General features: G+C 48.9%; 1 protein-coding gene across 1 annotated transcript; it reads right to left on the reverse strand.

The window, feature by feature from the left end:
• Positions 674–17,016, reverse strand: LOC8067001 (wall-associated receptor kinase 2). Its single transcript, XM_021465748.1, has 5 exons — positions 16,062–17,016; positions 15,792–15,920; positions 15,534–15,683; positions 15,019–15,393; positions 674–1,491 (listed from the first exon to the last, which is right to left on the reverse strand). Exons 1-5 carry the CDS (start codon positions 17,014–17,016, stop codon positions 674–676), a joined length of 2,427 nt encoding a protein of 808 aa, XP_021321423.1.

Consider the following 17,726-nt stretch of genomic DNA (forward strand, 5'->3'; position numbering starts at 1 on the left):
AAGTAAGGGGGGGTGTGACACCTTATGCATTGCATGGAACATGTGTCATTGTGCATTATCAGACGCTTAGCCTATCAACATTAGACCGCTCGACAAGCACTAAGGTGTGCCCAAGTGGGGTGATGCCGTTAATGTAGACCAGTGTGTTAGATCATCCACAAATTAAACCAAACCAATAAGATTGTGTGATAAAGTGGATTTGTGTTTCACCATTTTTTTTTTGGTGAGAAAAGATAATTTGGGTTTGACCAAGATTCATCATAAGTATTTTTGGTTTAACTAAGATCTAGCAGAGGGATTTTGGCAAACCAAATTTTGGGTCATTACAAGAACCATGGTGTAATAGGTGTTGAGCAATCAAATAAGAGGTGTTGTATAGTTTCTTCAATAGTTTCATGACATAGTACATAATTAAATCATTCTTGGAGAAACTTCTTCCCTTGTCGAAGAATATTTAAAACCAGCCAATTATTATGCAAGAGTTGCAAGAAATTTAAATTTTTCATATGTTTACTCTCCCCTATCCAAAGGATAAGCTTCTAGACTAGGTTCATATGAATGGGATCAAGATTGATATGAAGCTGGATCTTTAAAATTATTGTGCAGTATAAACACTAATAGAACAATAGAAATAAGTATGTGAAGCATTATTGCTAGGAATAATAAATTAAGGTCATCGTGGGAAGCTTGCTGACAACAATATCTCCTCTTCCATGGTGTATTGCCTGCTTGCTTCGTTTTTAGCTCGTTGAGTTGACATGTAGTAGTGAGGCATAGTAATGTCCGCATCATGACTCTGGTTATTTGCAACCTGCCTCCTTTTAACAAGAAAATTTTGGAGTGTCATCTCCACTTCCCTCATTGTAGGCCTGTCCTCTCCGTTTAATTTTGTACACAATGATGCTAGTGCAGCCACTTCTTGGAGTTCTCTATCCTTCTCCTCCTCCAAGACTTGAGGATCTATTATGTCATCTAATTTTCCTTCTGCTAGAAGTGAGACAAAATGTGAAACAAGACTGCCACCATTAATAGACTGATAGTCATTTGGTTTCTTTCGAGTAAGTAGTTCTATAAGAACAACACCAAAACTGAAAACATCACTCTTGCCTGTTAGTCGGCCTTTGTAGTAGTACATTGGATCCAAGTAGCCAAATGTTCCTTGAACTGCTGTAACCACTCCTGTTTGATCAATCGGGATATATCTAGAAGCTCCGAAGTCTGATACCTTTGCAGTTAAAGCATCATCAAGAAGTATGTTGGAGGATTTAACATCTCTGTGAAATATCGGCATTGAAGCAGATGAATGTAGATAGGATAGAGCTTTGGCAACTTCTGTTGCAATCCTCATTCGATCTTCCCATGATAGCGATCTTGGTCCTTCAACATGAAGATGGTTATAAAGGGTTCCATTTGAAATGAACTCATAAACTAGCAAAGGGACTTCGGACTCAAGGCAACATCCTAAGAGCTTCACTACATTTCTATGATTCACTTGAGAAATGTTGGGGAAAAAGCTGCATCCTTCCCCCTGGTAGCGTCGGAGGTTATCCTTCACCTGAGGAACCTCCGACGCCTGAAACGTCGGAGGATATCCTTCGACGGGAAATGATAATGTTGACGACTCGTCTGCTCGTGCGGTGTGTGTGCAGGGACTGAGACACCGGCGGAGGTCCACGAGCGAGGAAAGGTTGGAACCTCCGACCCTCCCGGGTCCGAGGATGGCGGGAGAACGCAGCCAGGCCAAGGAACCTCCGACTGGACCAGGCTAAAGGAGGAACTCCCGGGGTGGCCGGGTCGAGCAACCTCCGACCAGCCGGGCTGCGGAACCTCCGACACCAAAGCGTCGGAGGATCCGCAACTGGGCGGAGGATCCAAGCCTCCGACCTGCTGAGGCCCCAGTCAAAGGATGAACGAAGGGTTTGCAATGTGAAATTACGCAGGTGTATTAGGGTCAGTAGACTGCGATAAAAGAATATACTGGAATATTCCCCCACCGTCACGGGGCATTTATGTAAATGTCATTAGGTCGGTTTCCAGGCCCTATATAAGGGGCGTGACACCGCCATTAATAAAAGAGAGAGCATTCATTGTGTTCACCTACCGTTGAGCCCGCTGCTCGTTGGAGCTCAGACCTCTCACGGCACCGAGTGAGAAGGTTCTCTATTCATCGTACTGCTGGAGAGTGCGGAGAGCCTCTTCCCAACATTGGCGCCCACCGTGGGGCTCGAAGTATAACCTGCGATGGCTGGAAAGAGAACAAGCACTACAAGACCTCGGGGAGAGCCCTCCAGGAGAGGAAGGCCGAGGAGGGCCGTCCGGAGCACGTACGCGACCGTGGAGGGAGAAGGTTCTGAGGGCGAGCAGCCAGAGAACGAGCAGCCGGAGACACGCCAGGAACCTCCTCCCGCCGCAGGCTCGGCGCAACCCTCGGCCACGCAAGAGCTCCAGCAGCTGCAAGCACAATTGCAGAACCTTCAGCAAGAGCGAGACCGAATCGCTGCCGCCTACACCGCTAGCCAAGAGGCAGCGGTAGCCGCGACGCAAGCGGCCGAGATCAGGCAGCAGCTTTCACTCCTGCAGGCAGAAATCCTTAGCATGCAACCTCCACCTCAGCCGACAATCCAGCCCGCTGTTCTGACCAGCGCCGGCCCAACACTAGACGCGCAACCGGCAAACTACGGTGGCATGCTGCGGGGCATGTTGGACCTTCGCTCCCCTTTGTCCGAAGGATTGCAGACCTCGCCTTGGCCAACAACCTACAAACCTATCACGCTCCCTAAATTCAGCGGAAAGGCCGATCCGCGCCAGTTCCTGATGAGTTTCGAAGCAGCCGTGGTCTCAGCTGGAGGGAACGAGACTGTGATGGCAAAATCCTTCGTGATCGCGGCCGAGGGAGATGCCTTGGCGTGGTACTCAATGCTGAGACCCGGGTCAATCTATTCATGGGAGAACCTTCGAGACAAGATTTTAGCGAATTTCCAGGGATTCGCGGTTGAATCACTAACCTCCACGGACCTGTTCCAGTGTCGCCAGAATCAGGGAGAGGCACTGCGGGAGTACTTCCAAAGGTTCGTGCAGACTAAGGCGAGAGCACCCGGCGTGCCGGAGGAGGTTGCCATTGAAGCGGCCATCAAGGGTCTTCGCATAGGGCCCTTCGCGGCTCATTTGGCCAGAGAAAAGCCAGCATCCATGCACGAGCTGTACCACGAGTTTGAGAAGTATTGCAGGTCAGACAACGACTACCGCAAAAGGTTGGAAGACCAAAACTCTCAGAAGAGGCAGAGCAATGATAGAAACTCACAGAAGAAGAACCTCAGACAGGATGAACGCCGGCCACAGCGAGAGGCTGGTGGACAGATGATGAATATCGAGCAACCGAAAATTGACAGACCGGAAAATAACCGTCCACCGGCAGAAGCGCAAAGCTCGGAACGCATACCCAATCAAGTCGGAAGAGGGGGTCGAAATGCGGGATGGCGAAAAAATCAAAGCCAGCGTCCACGGAAACAGTATTGTTTCTTCCATGGAGAGGAGAAGGGTCACTCCACCAGAGATTGCCCAGATGCAAAAGAAACTCAAGAGAGGATCAAGAGCAGGTCAGCTCCGCAGCCTCCGATACCAGTTGCTCAACCTCGGGAAGTAAATCACACATTCCCTCAAACCTACTACCATTCATATGTCGGAGGTTCAAACCAGCAGCACCCAGCTCCACTTCAGCCCAGCGCGCTAGCCTCCGCTTACTATCCCAGCTTCCTGCCAGCTTGGCGCCCAACCCAGCAAACCGCGGACCACAACCTTCCACCAAACTATATTCCTCCACGACCTCCACATATCACGTACATCGAAACCCCGCAACCCCACCAGCAGTCACTACCTCCTCCCCCAAACCAGCTACAGCTACTCCAAGCCCCACCACCACCAAAAACCGAACCCCACCCCGATAATCAGATCGGACCTCATACACCCCTGCCCACGATTGGAATGATCTTACCAATAGCTGGGGGGTCCTCAATGGAGTTCCAGACAAAGAAACAGAAGAAGGATCACCTCCGGCTCATCAACAACGTTGCAGTTCAAGGGCCAGTGAGATGCACTGATTGGTCCAGAACCCCAATAACCTTCACCGAGGAAGATCTAAGATTGGAAAGCTACCCTCACACAGACGCCTTGGTCATAACAACAAATGTTGCGGGCTGGGGAGTAAGCAGGATCTTAGTGGATTCAGGGAGTTCCGCAGACATAATATTTGCTGGAACCTTTGACCAAATGAAGCTCAGTAGAAGCCAACTCCAACCTTCGGAGTCACCTCTGATCGGGTTCGGAGGAAAGCAAATACATGCTCTGGGGAAGGTCGCCTTGCCCGTATCCTTCGGCACAACGGAAAACGCAAGAACAGAGTACGTCACCTTCGATGTGGTAGACTTGCACTACCCATATAATGCCATATTCGGGCGAGGATTCTTGAACAAGTTCAATGCAGCCGCTCATATGGGATACCTGTGCATGAAAATCCCGGCTCTGCACGGAGTGATAACGGTTCACGGAAGTCAAAAGGAGGCAAGAAACATAGAGAAAGCAATCTACAAGTCCTTCCGGAACATAAACTCCGTAGACTCTACGCAGCATGAAGCTTACCAGCCACCAGACATGCCAAGGGGGAAAACAGACCTGGCTGATCAGGAGGAAACGAAATGTGTCCCTCTACAGGAAGCTGTTCCAGATAAGAAGGTCACCATCTCCGCCACCCTTGGTAGAGAGGAGGAAATCGAATTGCTAGACATGTTGCAAAAGAACCAAGATATCTTCGCTTGGAGTGCCGCTGACTTACAAGGAGTCAGCAGAGACATAATAGAGCATTCGCTGGACATTGATCCGAGGATGAGGCCGAAGAAGCAGAGACAGAGAAAAATGTCTGAAGAAAGAACCTTAGCCGCGAAGGCAGAGGTACAAAGACTCCTGGACGCAAAGGTCATCAGAGAGGTCATATACCCGGAATGGTTGGCAAATGTGGTCCTGGTCCCCAAGAAAAATGGCAAAATGAGAATGTGCATAGATTTTACGGATCTCAACAAGGCTTGTGTCAAAGACTCCTTCCCCTTGCCAAGGATAGATACCTCTGTGGACAAAGCAGCTGGTTGTCAGAGATTCTCACTGCTGGACTGTTTCTCCGGTTACCACCAAATTTGGCTCAAAAAAGAAGACGAAGGAAAGGCAAGCTTCACAACCCCATTCGGCACGTATTGCTACACCAGAATGCCAGAAGGTCTCAAAAACGCTGGAGCAACCTTCTCCAGAATGATGGGGAAGGTTCTAGGAAGTCAGTTACAGAGAAACATCATAGCCTACGTCGACGATGTTGTCGTCATGAGCAAGCGCAAGGAAGGTCATATCAAGGACCTGCAGGAAACCTTCGTCAACCTTAGATCTGCCGGGCTGAAACTTAACCCGGAGAAGTGTGTGTTCGGGGTCAGCAAGGGAAAAATGCTGGGGTATATCATCAGCTCCGAAGGAATTAGAGCCAACCCAGACAAGACAAAAGCAATCATGTCAATGGCAGAACCTTCAAACAAGAAAGAAGTGCAAAGACTGACCGGCCGAATAGCAGCCCTCAACAGATTCATTTCAAGATCTGCAGAACGGAGCCTCCCATTCTTCAAGGTGCTGAGAGGAGAAGGTAAAACAGAATGGGGTCCAGAGCAATCAGAGGCCTTCAGGCAGCTCAAGAATTACATTGCAACCAACCTGGTGGTGACAGTGCCCGAACCAAACACTCCACTACTATTGTACGTGGCTGCATCCGAGCACGCTGTCAGTGGTGTTCTAGTGCACGAGACAAGCGACAATAAAGGAACGGTGCAAAGACCCGTTTACTACGTGTCCGAAGCTTTGTCAGGAGCAAAGCTGAACTACACGGAGATAGAAAAAATCGCGTACGCGGTTCTGTGTGCATCAAGGAAGCTCAAGCATTACTTCCAAAGCCATGAGATTAAAGTGCCCACTTCACAGCCATTGGGTGATATCCTTAGGAACAAAGAGGCTTCCGGACGTATAGGAAAATGGGCAGCCGAACTATCACAGTTTGATATCACCTATGTCCCCAGAACCTCCATCAAATCTCAAGCCCTGGCTGACTTCATGGCAGATTGGACACCTTCGAACAAAAACGAGGAGAAGGTAATCGATCAGCCGTGGACGCTGTATACAGATGGCGCCTGGGGTCAAGCGGGGGCAGGAGCGGCAGCCGTTCTAATCGCACCATCTGGACTCAAACTAAAGTTTGCTATACGACTCGAATTCAAAGCAACAAACAACATAGCTGAGTATGAAGGTCTCATCCTCGGGCTGAACAAAGCTAAGGCTTCGGGAGCAAAGACACTACTCATCAAAACAGACTCCCAAGTGGTGGCAGGGCAAGTGGAGAAGGAATACCTAGCACACAACCCGGAGCTGGCAAGATACTTGGCCGTCGTAAGAGGCCTGGAGAGAAGGTTCAAGGGATTCACTCTGCATTACATTCCAAGAGCCGAAAACTACGAGGCAGACGAGCTAGCCAAAGCAGCAGCCAACAACACCCCCTTGCCAGAAGGAACCTTCCACCAAATTGTTGCAACACCCGCAACCGAATCATTGCCAAAAGCCTTTCGCTCAGTCCTGCTGACAGAAAGCGAGGATTGGAGGCAGGCAATAGCTGATTGCCTCAAAGGCGAGACAGCTGTAGATGACGAAGCAACAGCCAAGAGGATGGAGGCAAGAGCAAGGAATTACACCTTCATTGACGGGACCCTGTACAAGAAAGGCGTAGTCCAACCTTTGCTGAGGTGCATATCACAAAGCGAGGGCAGAGAACTCCTACAAGAGATACACTCCGGGATGTGCGGGTCTCACATTGGACCTCGCGCATTGTCTGCTAAAGCATTAAGACAAGGCTTCTACTGGCCAACTCACATTAAAGATGCTGAAGAAATAGTGAAGACATGCAAAGCCTGCCAAACCTTCTCACCAATTCAATCAGGACCTTCAGCACTAACTCAGCTCATACCAGCATCATGGCCGTTGCAGAGATGGGGAATGGACCTGGTAGGACCAATGCCAACTGCCCAGGGGGGAAACAAATTCGCCGTCGTGGCCATCGAATACTTCACAAGATGGATCGAAGCTAAGCCACTGGCAACCATAACCTCTGAAACAATCAGGAAATTTTTCTGGCAGAACATAGTCTGCAGATTCGGAGTTCCACGCTTGCTCACAGTTGACAACGGGAAGCAGTTTGATTCAGACAGTTTCAAGGAATTCTGCCATCACATAGGAACCAAAATTGCTTTCGCATTTGTTTATCACCCAGAGTCAAATGGGGCCGTGGAGAGAGCAAACAGAACAATATTCTCCGCAATCTCCAAGACCTTACTCAACCTACGCAAGGGGAAATGGGTTGAAGAACTACCAAGAGTTGTATGGTCACATAACACAACAGTTTCAAGAACAACTGGGTTCACTCCATTCAAGCTCTTGTATGGGGAAGAGGCAATGTTGCCCGAAGAAATCAAGCATCAAAGCCTGCGTTCCATGAAGCAGCAGCTGGCTGAAGATGAAGAGTACTGCAAGGAAACCTTAGAATCAATAAGACTTGAGGCAGTGGAGAACATTACCAGGTATCAACAAGAAACCAAGAATTGGAGAGACCGCAAGGTAGTACGAAAAGACATACAAAATGGGGACCTGGTGCTCAGGAAAAAAGGAGATCACCCAAACGCTGGTAAATTGCAACCCAAGTGGGAAGGACCTTACACAGCAATACAAGCGGGCAGGTCGGGATCCTTCTACCTGAAAGACCTCGAAGGTAGAACCTCCACCCACACGTGGAACATCGACAATCTACGTAGATTTTACATTTGAGTGTAAGGATGACCCCTGCAAAATAAGCGGCGGCATCCACATCCCTAAATACCCTTGTTTTCTTTTTCTGTACTTTTTCGCATTCCAAGGTCTGCACTCTTTTCCTCACAGGGGTACTCCTACCAGGAGGTGAGGTTTTTAACGAGGCAGAACCTATGTAAAAACCTCTGAAATATAAAGAGGAATCCACCCCAGAACCAAAGTCGAAAAACAGCCAGCAACGAGGCTGTAGCATTCGACAAAACATCACGTGATCACAAGGACCCTCCGCAGCTTTCATCCAAAAGATAAGAAAGCTCGGAACGTCCTCAAAGGTGAAAAAACACCAAATCCTTAGCAAAAGACCTAGCCAAGAGCCGGGCAGCAAGGATAACATTGCCAAAAAGTGAAAAAGTCCTGTCCTCCTCAGGCATCACAACATGGCCAGAAGGAACAAAACCTTCAAACCTGACAAAGACCTGAGGAAAATCAAGCATCAGGAACTATATTATTTTTGCCAAAAGGCAGCGGAGGTTTAACATTCACAAGACAGACCTCAACAAAATTCACATAACCTTCACCAAAATAAGGTCGAAGGTATCCAGCTACTCTAAGCAGACCCCCAACAAACAAAGTGTGAAATTAAAACGAAACTACAGTAACCCTCAGTCAGGTACAGCAAAACCAACTACCACAACAACCATCAATAACCCGACAATAAAATTTAACCTAACTAAGTACATAAAATAAATGCACGAAAGCCTATAAAACCAGACTAAACCTGCCCCCCACCCTCAATCAGGATCAGTATACAAAGACCCGATCATCGAGTACAAACCTAGCAGTCAAAAAGCAAAAATCTAGGCCACCATGGAAGCAGGAGTTAGCCTCACAACAGCAACAAAAGTTTGTATCGCACGAAGCTTCGTAATACTAGAACTGCGGCGTTGTGATGAACATCGACCACAAAGACGTGTACAGCCACAACAGAAACAATGGAAGTCAGACTCAGAGGTCTCTGAAGGGTATCGCACGAAGTCTCGTAACATCCCTTCAGAACCTCCGACTCAAATAGCCGAAGGTTCTCCTCGACAACACTCCACGGGAGTCGAGCAAAGGAAAAAAATAGCACAATTCAGCGAAGGATCCTTCGCACCAAAAAAGTCGAAGGTTCTAAAGCCAAGAAGCAGCGACCCTCCGCGCAAGAAAAAATCAACAACACCTTCGCAACATCATGCATCAAGAACAAGCAAGCCACAGCAACACAAAGATCCTTATGATCAACACCACCGTGACGTTGCAATATATAAATGTTGTAGCGCGAAGGTTGTAATAAAAATGAGATCGAAGGTTGTAGCAAACTTAAAAACTTCATTATTGATGAAGAAATCATTACAAAATTTCGTTTACAAAAAAATAATAAAATCATCCTTCGACAAATAAAAAGTCGAAGGTTATAGGTAGCCTGTACAAGTTCAACTTACAAATCCTCCTTCGACTAAACAACCGAAGGATCTATGATTCACGTACAAATTATAGCGCGAAGGTTGTCAAAATTAAAAGGTGCGAAGACCATGTGGTAAAAATGTCTGATCTTTATTAACCATATACAATGTACATAACAGAAGCTTACAAAAAAAACGAGAAACATCCTCCGACCGTAAAACGTCGAAGGTTCTAAGACCCTCGCACAATTCTAACATACGAATCTGGAAAAAGCCTAAGATCATCACAGTAATCACGAACAAGGAAATCAACTAAGTCATCTATACTACGCGTAGGATACTTATGGCGCCACCAGTCAATTAGATAACCCCTCGCGTACAAATCTCCACGCTTGAACGTCACCGAGGTAACGTAACTCCCTTCGACAAAGTTCGAAGGAAGATCTTCCAACGGAGCAGACCTCACAACCTGCGCACAAAATAACAACTTCAAAACCAAAACGTATTACAAAGAATAAAACCAAAACGTCTTACGAAGCTTTCGAACCTCCGGATATCCTTGAAGAAAAGGCTCAGCAACATCCTCAGAAGCCTCCGCCACCCAGCGTACCCTATCCCTCTCACCAAAGATGCGAAGGATAGGATATGGCAACTACATAAACACATCAAATCATGTCAAAAAATACAAGCAAAACCTACGATAAACGAAAAGAAAAACAAAAACCTCCACCTAAGCCGGAGGCCATGAACCTCGGCGCGCAAGCGACCGGATAAATCCAGATCCTTCGCCATCAATATCATATCCAACAAACTCGAACATATCCACCAATCTCATGTTAGGGAAGGCAACTCGCCAGTACTCCCACAATTCGCCAGAAACATAAACCCCTTTGTAAAAAATCGAAAGGGGAGTAATGAAATGATCCTGCGCAGGTCCTCCGCCAGAGACCTGCGCAGGATCAAAGTGTAAAACAAAGGCTTATCTGAAAACAACTCAATATATTACATTTTCAACAGTCTTTACAAATTAAAGCAAAACCTCCGGCCTTACTTACAAAAAAGCGTCACATGCTCGGACGCAAAAAAGGCTAAGAAAAACCTAAAAACTAAAAAGCCTCACACCTGAGGCGGAGGAGGAGCAGAAGCCTCGGGCGTCTCTGAAACCTTGGCACCAGATCCCTCCGGAGCCTTGGCACCAGCATCACCAGCCTCCGCTTCAGCCTGGGTCGGAGGACACGTCTCCCTCGGTGGACGCGAAGGACCGGCCTTGACAACCTTAGCCTTCTTCTTCGCAATCTCCTACAAAATACCCATCTTAGGTAACATCGCAAAGCAGCAAAGCAAAATACAAAAAGAAATAACCAAAAAATACAAACCTCAGCTCGACGATCCTCCGCCATTTTCTTCGCCTCATCCCGCCCAAACCTAATCCAGAACGAACTGATAAAGTTCCGGACAGATTTGCGCAGGCTAGGGGTGCCTTCGCCAACGTCCTCCGCCGCAGCAAATTCCTCCTTGGCGACTCCCTCCGCGTGAGAGCAACCTCCGCGGCGTAAAAGCCTAGCGAAGGAGCTAACCGCGGCCAAAGCCCCAAAATCAACAGCACCTCCGACAAAGTCGGGGAGCATGCGGATATGAGACTTCAGCCATGCGAGGGCAGCCCCAACATCGCCGCCGGGCGGAGGAGCAGAGGTGCTTCCCCCAAACTTCGCGAGCGAGTCGGCATAGAGCCCAACAATAGCTGCAGCCTCCGCTTCCGCCTTCTGTATGCGAGTCTGCAGCTCAACCGCAGACGTCCGCTCAGCGTCAAGCTCCTTGCGAAGGCGTTCAGCAATGTCCTCCGCCTTCTCGGCTCGCTGCAGGGCTAAGTCCCTAACTCTCCCCGCCTCAGCGACACTTGTGCGGAGGACCGCCGCCGAAGCTTCGGCATCTTCCTTCTCCTTCTTCAGAACCTCCGATCCAGCCTTATAGTCATCCCTCTCCTTTCTCAGGGAATCAATCTCCTTCCTGACGGAGGAAAACTCCTTAACCTCCTCCGACAGACGAGCCTTCTCAGCCTCCAAGGTCTCGTTCTCCTTCTTCAGAGCACCAATCGCCTCATCACGGCAGATTACCTCCCGGGAGCAACGCTCCTCCAAGGCGGCAGCCATGTGATGACCCTGCTCAAAAAAAAATATATATATAGTTACAACAAACCTCCGAGTGAAAAACCGCGAAGGAAGATATAACAAATCACAAACATACAAGGCTATGGTGCTCATATTGCACGCGAAGGAGCGTGTCAAAGTCCATGCCGCGGAGCTTCTGACGAAAACGATCTGTAAAGCAAAAACAAGTAAGAAAAAACATCGTAAGAAACAAAAAAAAACCTTTGGCGGAGGCCAGAACACGAACCTCCGACCAAGGAATGAACCTCGCGCAAGGCATCAGTCCAACCTGTGATCGAAGGATCAGAAGCACCTGCGCATAACAAAAACAAACCTTAGAATAAAATGCCAAAAAACAGACCAAACTGTTGAACCAAAAAGAAGAAACTCACCGGGACCAAGAACATCAGCAGGCGAAGGCCTGTTGGCCAACGCAGAAGGCGCAGGCTCACGCGGCGGAGGAACGGCAAGTCCTTCCTGCGCAACGCTGGCGCCTTTAGCCATCTCCTCCGCGGTAGCCAGCCCAGCAAAAACATCCGCTGAGAGATAAACAAAAAACATGAGACCAAGTCAATCAAAACTTGCAGAAAAACAAATAACCAACAAAAAATCATTACCCATGTACAACGAATTAATACCGTCACCAGCCGGACGAAGTGGAGCCTCCGCCCTCCTGATCCTCCGAACAGAGGCGGACTCAGCTTCGTCGCTGGACTCCACCTGAACCTCCTTAGGCGGAGATCCTCCTCCAGCCAAGGCCTCCCGCGCAGGACTCTCGGCCACCACAGGATTCGCCTCCCGCGCAGGACTCGCCTCAGGAGCCTCCGCATCGGAAGACTCCTCCCCAAGAAGGGACGCGAAAGGCGCGCGTATAGAAGAGACCGCGCGTGAGGCCTCAACCTCAGGAACTCCGCCAGCAGGAGCAGCCTCCGCAGGAACAGAAGCCACAGAGTTGGACTCGGCAGCAGAAGAGCGAGCGGAGGAAGACTCCACAGGAGTCTCCAACACAACCTCCGCCTTGCGCTTCTTAGCAAGTTGCTTCACAGCGCCGCCACCCTTCCTCTTCCTAGCCTCCGCCGCAGCAACGGCCTTGTAGGAATCCTTCTTCTTCTCCAACCCCAACAAAACATCCGGAGGAACAACGTAATCCTCATATTCAATCCCCAATTCCTCAAACACCCGGTTAAAGCGGGGCATCGTGCCCAGTGCAGACCTCCGCTGGAGATACTCCTTCTCCGAAATCTTCCCGACGATCCTCCGAGTGGAAACCTCCACTCGATCAAGGAAGGACTCCTTGGTCTCATCCTCCGGAATACCCGCGCCAAACCGGGGAAAAGGCAAACCTTCCGGAGGACCAAACACAGGGACTTGCACCATCTCAATGGTGAACTCATCGGTCCTGCGGCCAAGGGGCCAGTAGTCAGCAGCGACCATCTCCTCAACCAAGTCCCGGCCTCCGGAATATCGGCATGCCAGCGCAAATGCCTTATCACAGGCCAGTCGCTCCTCCGACATCTCCTGCGAAGGATCAACCTTCGAGAAAGGCTTCAGCTCCTTCATCAGCGACGCGTAAGGATAAACCTTATCAACGCTGCCGTCATCTAAAGTCTTCGACGCAGCGGGAGTCTTCACGTAGAACCAGGCTCTCATCCAATCCTTCTCCCACTTGCCCTTTTGGCAGTAGGAGATCTCGCACCTTGGCCTAGGCATTGTGCGGCGCGGCATGAACGCGCAGCTTCCAAACTGCGCAATGCACTCAACACCTTCGGCATCCTTCACCTTCTTAGGTTGACGCTAAAGTTCAAAATACGAGCAGAAAGTATCAATGTGGGGCATGGCTCCGTAGGATTCGCACGCCCAGGCGAATTTGCTAAGTGTTAGTATCCCATTGGGACTGAAATGCTGTAGCTCCACGTTGAAACTCTCCATCACTTCGCGAAGGAAATGATATGGAGGCATCCGAAGCCCGCAGGTGAAGAAATCCCTAAAAACCACCGCATAACCTTCACCAGGCGCAGGCACCGTTTGACCCGCAGGAGGAGCCTCCGCCCGACCATCCTTGAAAAACCTAGCCTCAACCATATCAGCGATATCCTCCGTCCTCACAGTCGACTGCCCGAACTCAAAAGTAATCGCCGCCATCTCCTCAAACTCCTTCGCACTGATCAAATCACCAACTGAAGCTTCGACGTCAGATAACGTCTCCTCCAGATCTCGAGCTGCGGCCACCTCAAGCATCCACTCCTCAAACCTCCGCAACCAACCTCCGGACCTCACACTAAGCAAATTGCGCAAAGGACCAGAAAAATCTGACCTCGAAGGACGCGGTGGAGGAAGCTGAGCCACCTTAAAACCTCCGACAATACTTTAGAACTAAACAAAAACGCACGCGAGCAGCTCAGAGAGAAAGATGTAGCGAAGGAAGGTGTGCAGGCAATGAGCAGCAGGGGTGAGAGCTCAAAGCTCCCCAGCATCCCCTTTTATAGGGGGGGCCTGCGACCGCGCGGCCGTTGCGATTCCCCGCGCCCAACGGCTATAAGCGGAGGAATCGGCCAGACCGTTGCGCTTCGTTAATGCCAACGGCTAAACTCCAACGGCAATAATATCCTCCACAATCTAACGCGCGTAGGATATCAGACTAACATAGCAGCAATGATCGGAGGATCCCGGCAAAATAAAGAAACCAAGAAAATTTATGACTAAGTAAAAGAAACAGTTATCCAACATCTGCTAACAAACACATCCTGCGCACCAGGGGGGAAGGCAGCAACCGTGCTCATAGTCTCCGCAGCGTAGCATGTTTTTGAGCACATGGACCGCAGGAGTGCCATTAGCCCAAAAAGGGGGAACTGTTGGGGAAAAAGCTGCATCCTTCCCCCTGGTAGCGTCGGAGGTTATCCTTCACCTGAGGAACCTCCGACGCCTGAAACGTCGGAGGATATCCTTCGACGGGAAATGATAATGTTGACGACTCGTCTGCTCGTGCGGTGTGTGTGCAGGGACTGAGACACCGGCGGAGGTCCACGAGCGAGGAAAGGTTGGAACCTCCGACCCTCCCGGGTCCGAGGATGGCGGGAGAACGCAGCCAGGCCAAGGAACCTCCGACTGGACCAGGCTAAAGGAGGAACTCCCGGGGTGGCCGGGTCGAGCAACCTCCGACCAGCCGGGCTGCGGAACCTCCGACACCAAAGCGTCGGAGGATCCGCAACTGGGCGGAGGATCCAAGCCTCCGACCTGCTGAGGCCCCAGTCAAAGGATGAACGAAGGGTTTGCAATGTGAAATTACGCAGGTGTATTAGGGTCAGTAGACTGCGATAAAAGAATATACTGGAATATTCCCCCACCGTCACGGGGCATTTATGTAAATGTCATTAGGTCGGTTTCCAGGCCCTATATAAGGGGCGTGACACCGCCATTAATAAAAGAGAGAGCATTCATTGTGTTCACCTACCGTTGAGCCCGCTGCTCGTTGGAGCTCAGACCTCTCACGGCACCGAGTGAGAAGGTTCTCTATTCATCGTACTGCTGGGGAGTGCGGAGAGCCTCTTCCCAACAAGAAAGAACCACAACTTCATTTATGAAATCATCAATTTCTCTTTGAACTATTATCTTTGATTTCTTGATTGCCACAACATGCAGATCTAGAATTCCTTTAAACACAACTCCATGTCCTCCACCACCAACTATACGAGCTCTATCAAAGTTATCTGTAGCCTTCTCTAGATCCCTTAAGGTAATTATCATCCGTTGACCAATGTCTGTGTTGTGTGATATTAACTGTTGCAAGAGTAACCCATGATTTTGCTCAAAGAACATTTGTTTCTTCTTTTTCACCTTTTGAAACTTGATTATACGTATTATGTAGGGTCCACCAAGGACTAGAAGCAAAAGACCTGTTCCACCACCAACTCCTAGCCCAATGCTGAAACCTAAGAAAAAACAATATATAACAGAACGCATTCATTATTTCAAAGCAAAATAATATATCAAGATGTGAATTTGATTAATGAGTGAGGTGAAAAATGTTTAGTTTGTGAGATAATATGTTGCACATAGTGAATTATATAACCTGTGAAGGAATTCTTGATTGTAATGCATCCCCCTTTTATAGAAGAATTTCCATAGGTTCCTTCAGGACATTGGCACTGGAAACTTCCCAGGAAATTTTGGCATGTCCCATAGCACGAGTATGCTTCCTTGTGCTTGCACTCATCAATATCTAGGAAATTTGGAGCAGATGGAGTATGTTTTTAAGGTCATGTTATATATTATATTGTCAATATATAGCTAGCGAGCCTAAGTCTAGAGCAAGTAGTCGTAAGATTACCTGTGCATGAATTTGGGACGGTAACATTGCCTGTATAGCCCGTGTTGCATTGGCAAATATAACTTCCTGGTGTATTCTTGCAGACACCATAGCAAACATATTGGTGCGGGTATTTGCACTCGTCGATATCTATAGCAAAACAAAAGGTACAGTATTTGTTAGGGGCACCAAATAGTATGCAGATTGTGTAGACAGGGCTGAGTAATAATATTGTTAAAAAAGATCGATTCACTAATATATAGTATAATATATAGTCACTACATACTGTACCTTGGCATCCACCTTGAACATAAGGATTACCCTGATAACCAACTGCGCATTGACACGTATATCCATTATGGACCAAGGAAGAAGAGTCTCGGCAATAGCTGTGGGTACTGACACACTCGGGGGCGGTGGTCTTATTATTTGTTGGACATACTAATGAATCACTCCTACTAATTATCCAGTCTAGTGTGGCCAGAAGCACTTCAGGATTATTTTTTTTGTCATTCCAATTCGAGTAACTCTGGTCGACTATGTGTACAGAAATAGGTCCGTGCAAGGATGACAAGGGAGCAATCCGGTCACTCTGGATGGTGTAGAAAGAGTAGCCTAGAGCGATGCTGGCCTGACAGCAACCAATGCCAGTGCAGCTGCTGCCGCTGCCATTTGTTGACGTCCAGTAAACGGGAACACTATCTTCGGACGTCCTGTAAAAGGGGCATATAGCAGAGCAAGAACTGACCAAGTTGTCATACGGTCCTATTATGCTGACCTGGATGCCGCACCCTATCGCCTCGACCATGCTAGCTGATTCGGACAGGAAGTACGGCCCGGTCTCTGGGAGCCCGAGGCCCCATGTCTGGTTAGCGACGCCCCATGCCCCGAAAACGGTCCTAGCATCATACTGAAACTGCACGGCGGTGCTGTTGATGCGCACCGTGCTGTTTTCGACCGAGATGTGCAGCAACTGCACGGTGCCGTCGCCAAGGAACAGCTTGGGTGGCTGGTAGGAGTCGTCGCAGGTGAGGTTGAACCAGGCGGCGTGGTAGCAGCCGGGCTCCACGCCAAACGGGTATGGGATGCTGATGTTGCCGCAGCTCCTCGTGCAGTGGTTACTGCCCAGCAACCCAGTGGCTGTTGTCACAGCTGGTGCTGCCGCGCCGCCAGACGGCAACGTCGCGACGAGTACTGCAGCAAGTGCTAACACAGCTTTTTCACTAGCTACTACCTTCATCCTCATGTGTGCGAGCACAAATGGATGAGAGGTAAATTAGTAAAGGGCCACTAGCTACTCGTGTCCTCACTATAAAACAGTGTTTATATAAATAATTCAGAGAAGGTAGAAGTAGGCCGGACGAATTCTTCGATCTCCTTGTTACTCTTCCAAGTGGCAGTAGCACGGAGAATAAGGTGCTTCCCAGAACTGCTGACAGAGCACAATGTAAATATATATATATATATGCAATGGACAATTGACTAACACCTCGACAACCGTTCAACGGTCGACTTGGTGCAGCTCAATTTTAAGCTCGTGTCCTCACTATAAACTTTAAGCTCCGATGGTGCAGCTCAATTTTCAGCCCTCCCTGAACTGCATGCGTATACTACGTATGTACGTCGCCCATGAACCACAGCAAGGGTAGGCACACTTGCAGCTGGGCATCGCCAATTGCGTCCACCACCAGCAGCTAGTGTATATAAATATATATACTAGTCGTCAGCTCTCCACCAAGTCGTGCTGACGTGCATCTAAATCATGCATCTTATTTCTATGCCGGCCGCGTACGTGAGGACGACATCTCACATAATCACATATAGACCGCGCTGTGCACGTCGGCAGCGACTAGTCTGATGACAATTATTCCAGCATTAGGGCATGCGCTCCAAGAAAGCATTCATGAGAGTTGCTCCATCAAGTTTCGGTATTGTATAAGTATGAGATACATATCC

The sequence above is a fragment of the Sorghum bicolor genome, chromosome 7 (assembly GCF_000003195.3).
Source record: "Sorghum bicolor cultivar BTx623 chromosome 7, Sorghum_bicolor_NCBIv3, whole genome shotgun sequence".
In the NCBI taxonomy this organism is placed as follows: domain Eukaryota; kingdom Viridiplantae; phylum Streptophyta; class Magnoliopsida; order Poales; family Poaceae; genus Sorghum; species Sorghum bicolor.

Coding starts and splice junctions, on each gene's coding strand:
- LOC8067001 (XM_021465748.1), bottom strand. CDS start 17,016: ATGAGGATGAAGGTAGTAGCTAGTGAAAAAGCTGTGTTAGCACTTGCT. Junction 15,684..15,791: donor CGTCCCAAATTCATGCACAG/GTAATCTTACGA, acceptor CAAATTTCCTAG/ATATTGATGAGTGCAAGCAC. Junction 15,394..15,533: donor AATCAAGAATTCCTTCACAG/GTTATATAATTC, acceptor GTTTTTTCTTAG/GTTTCAGCATTGGGCTAGGA.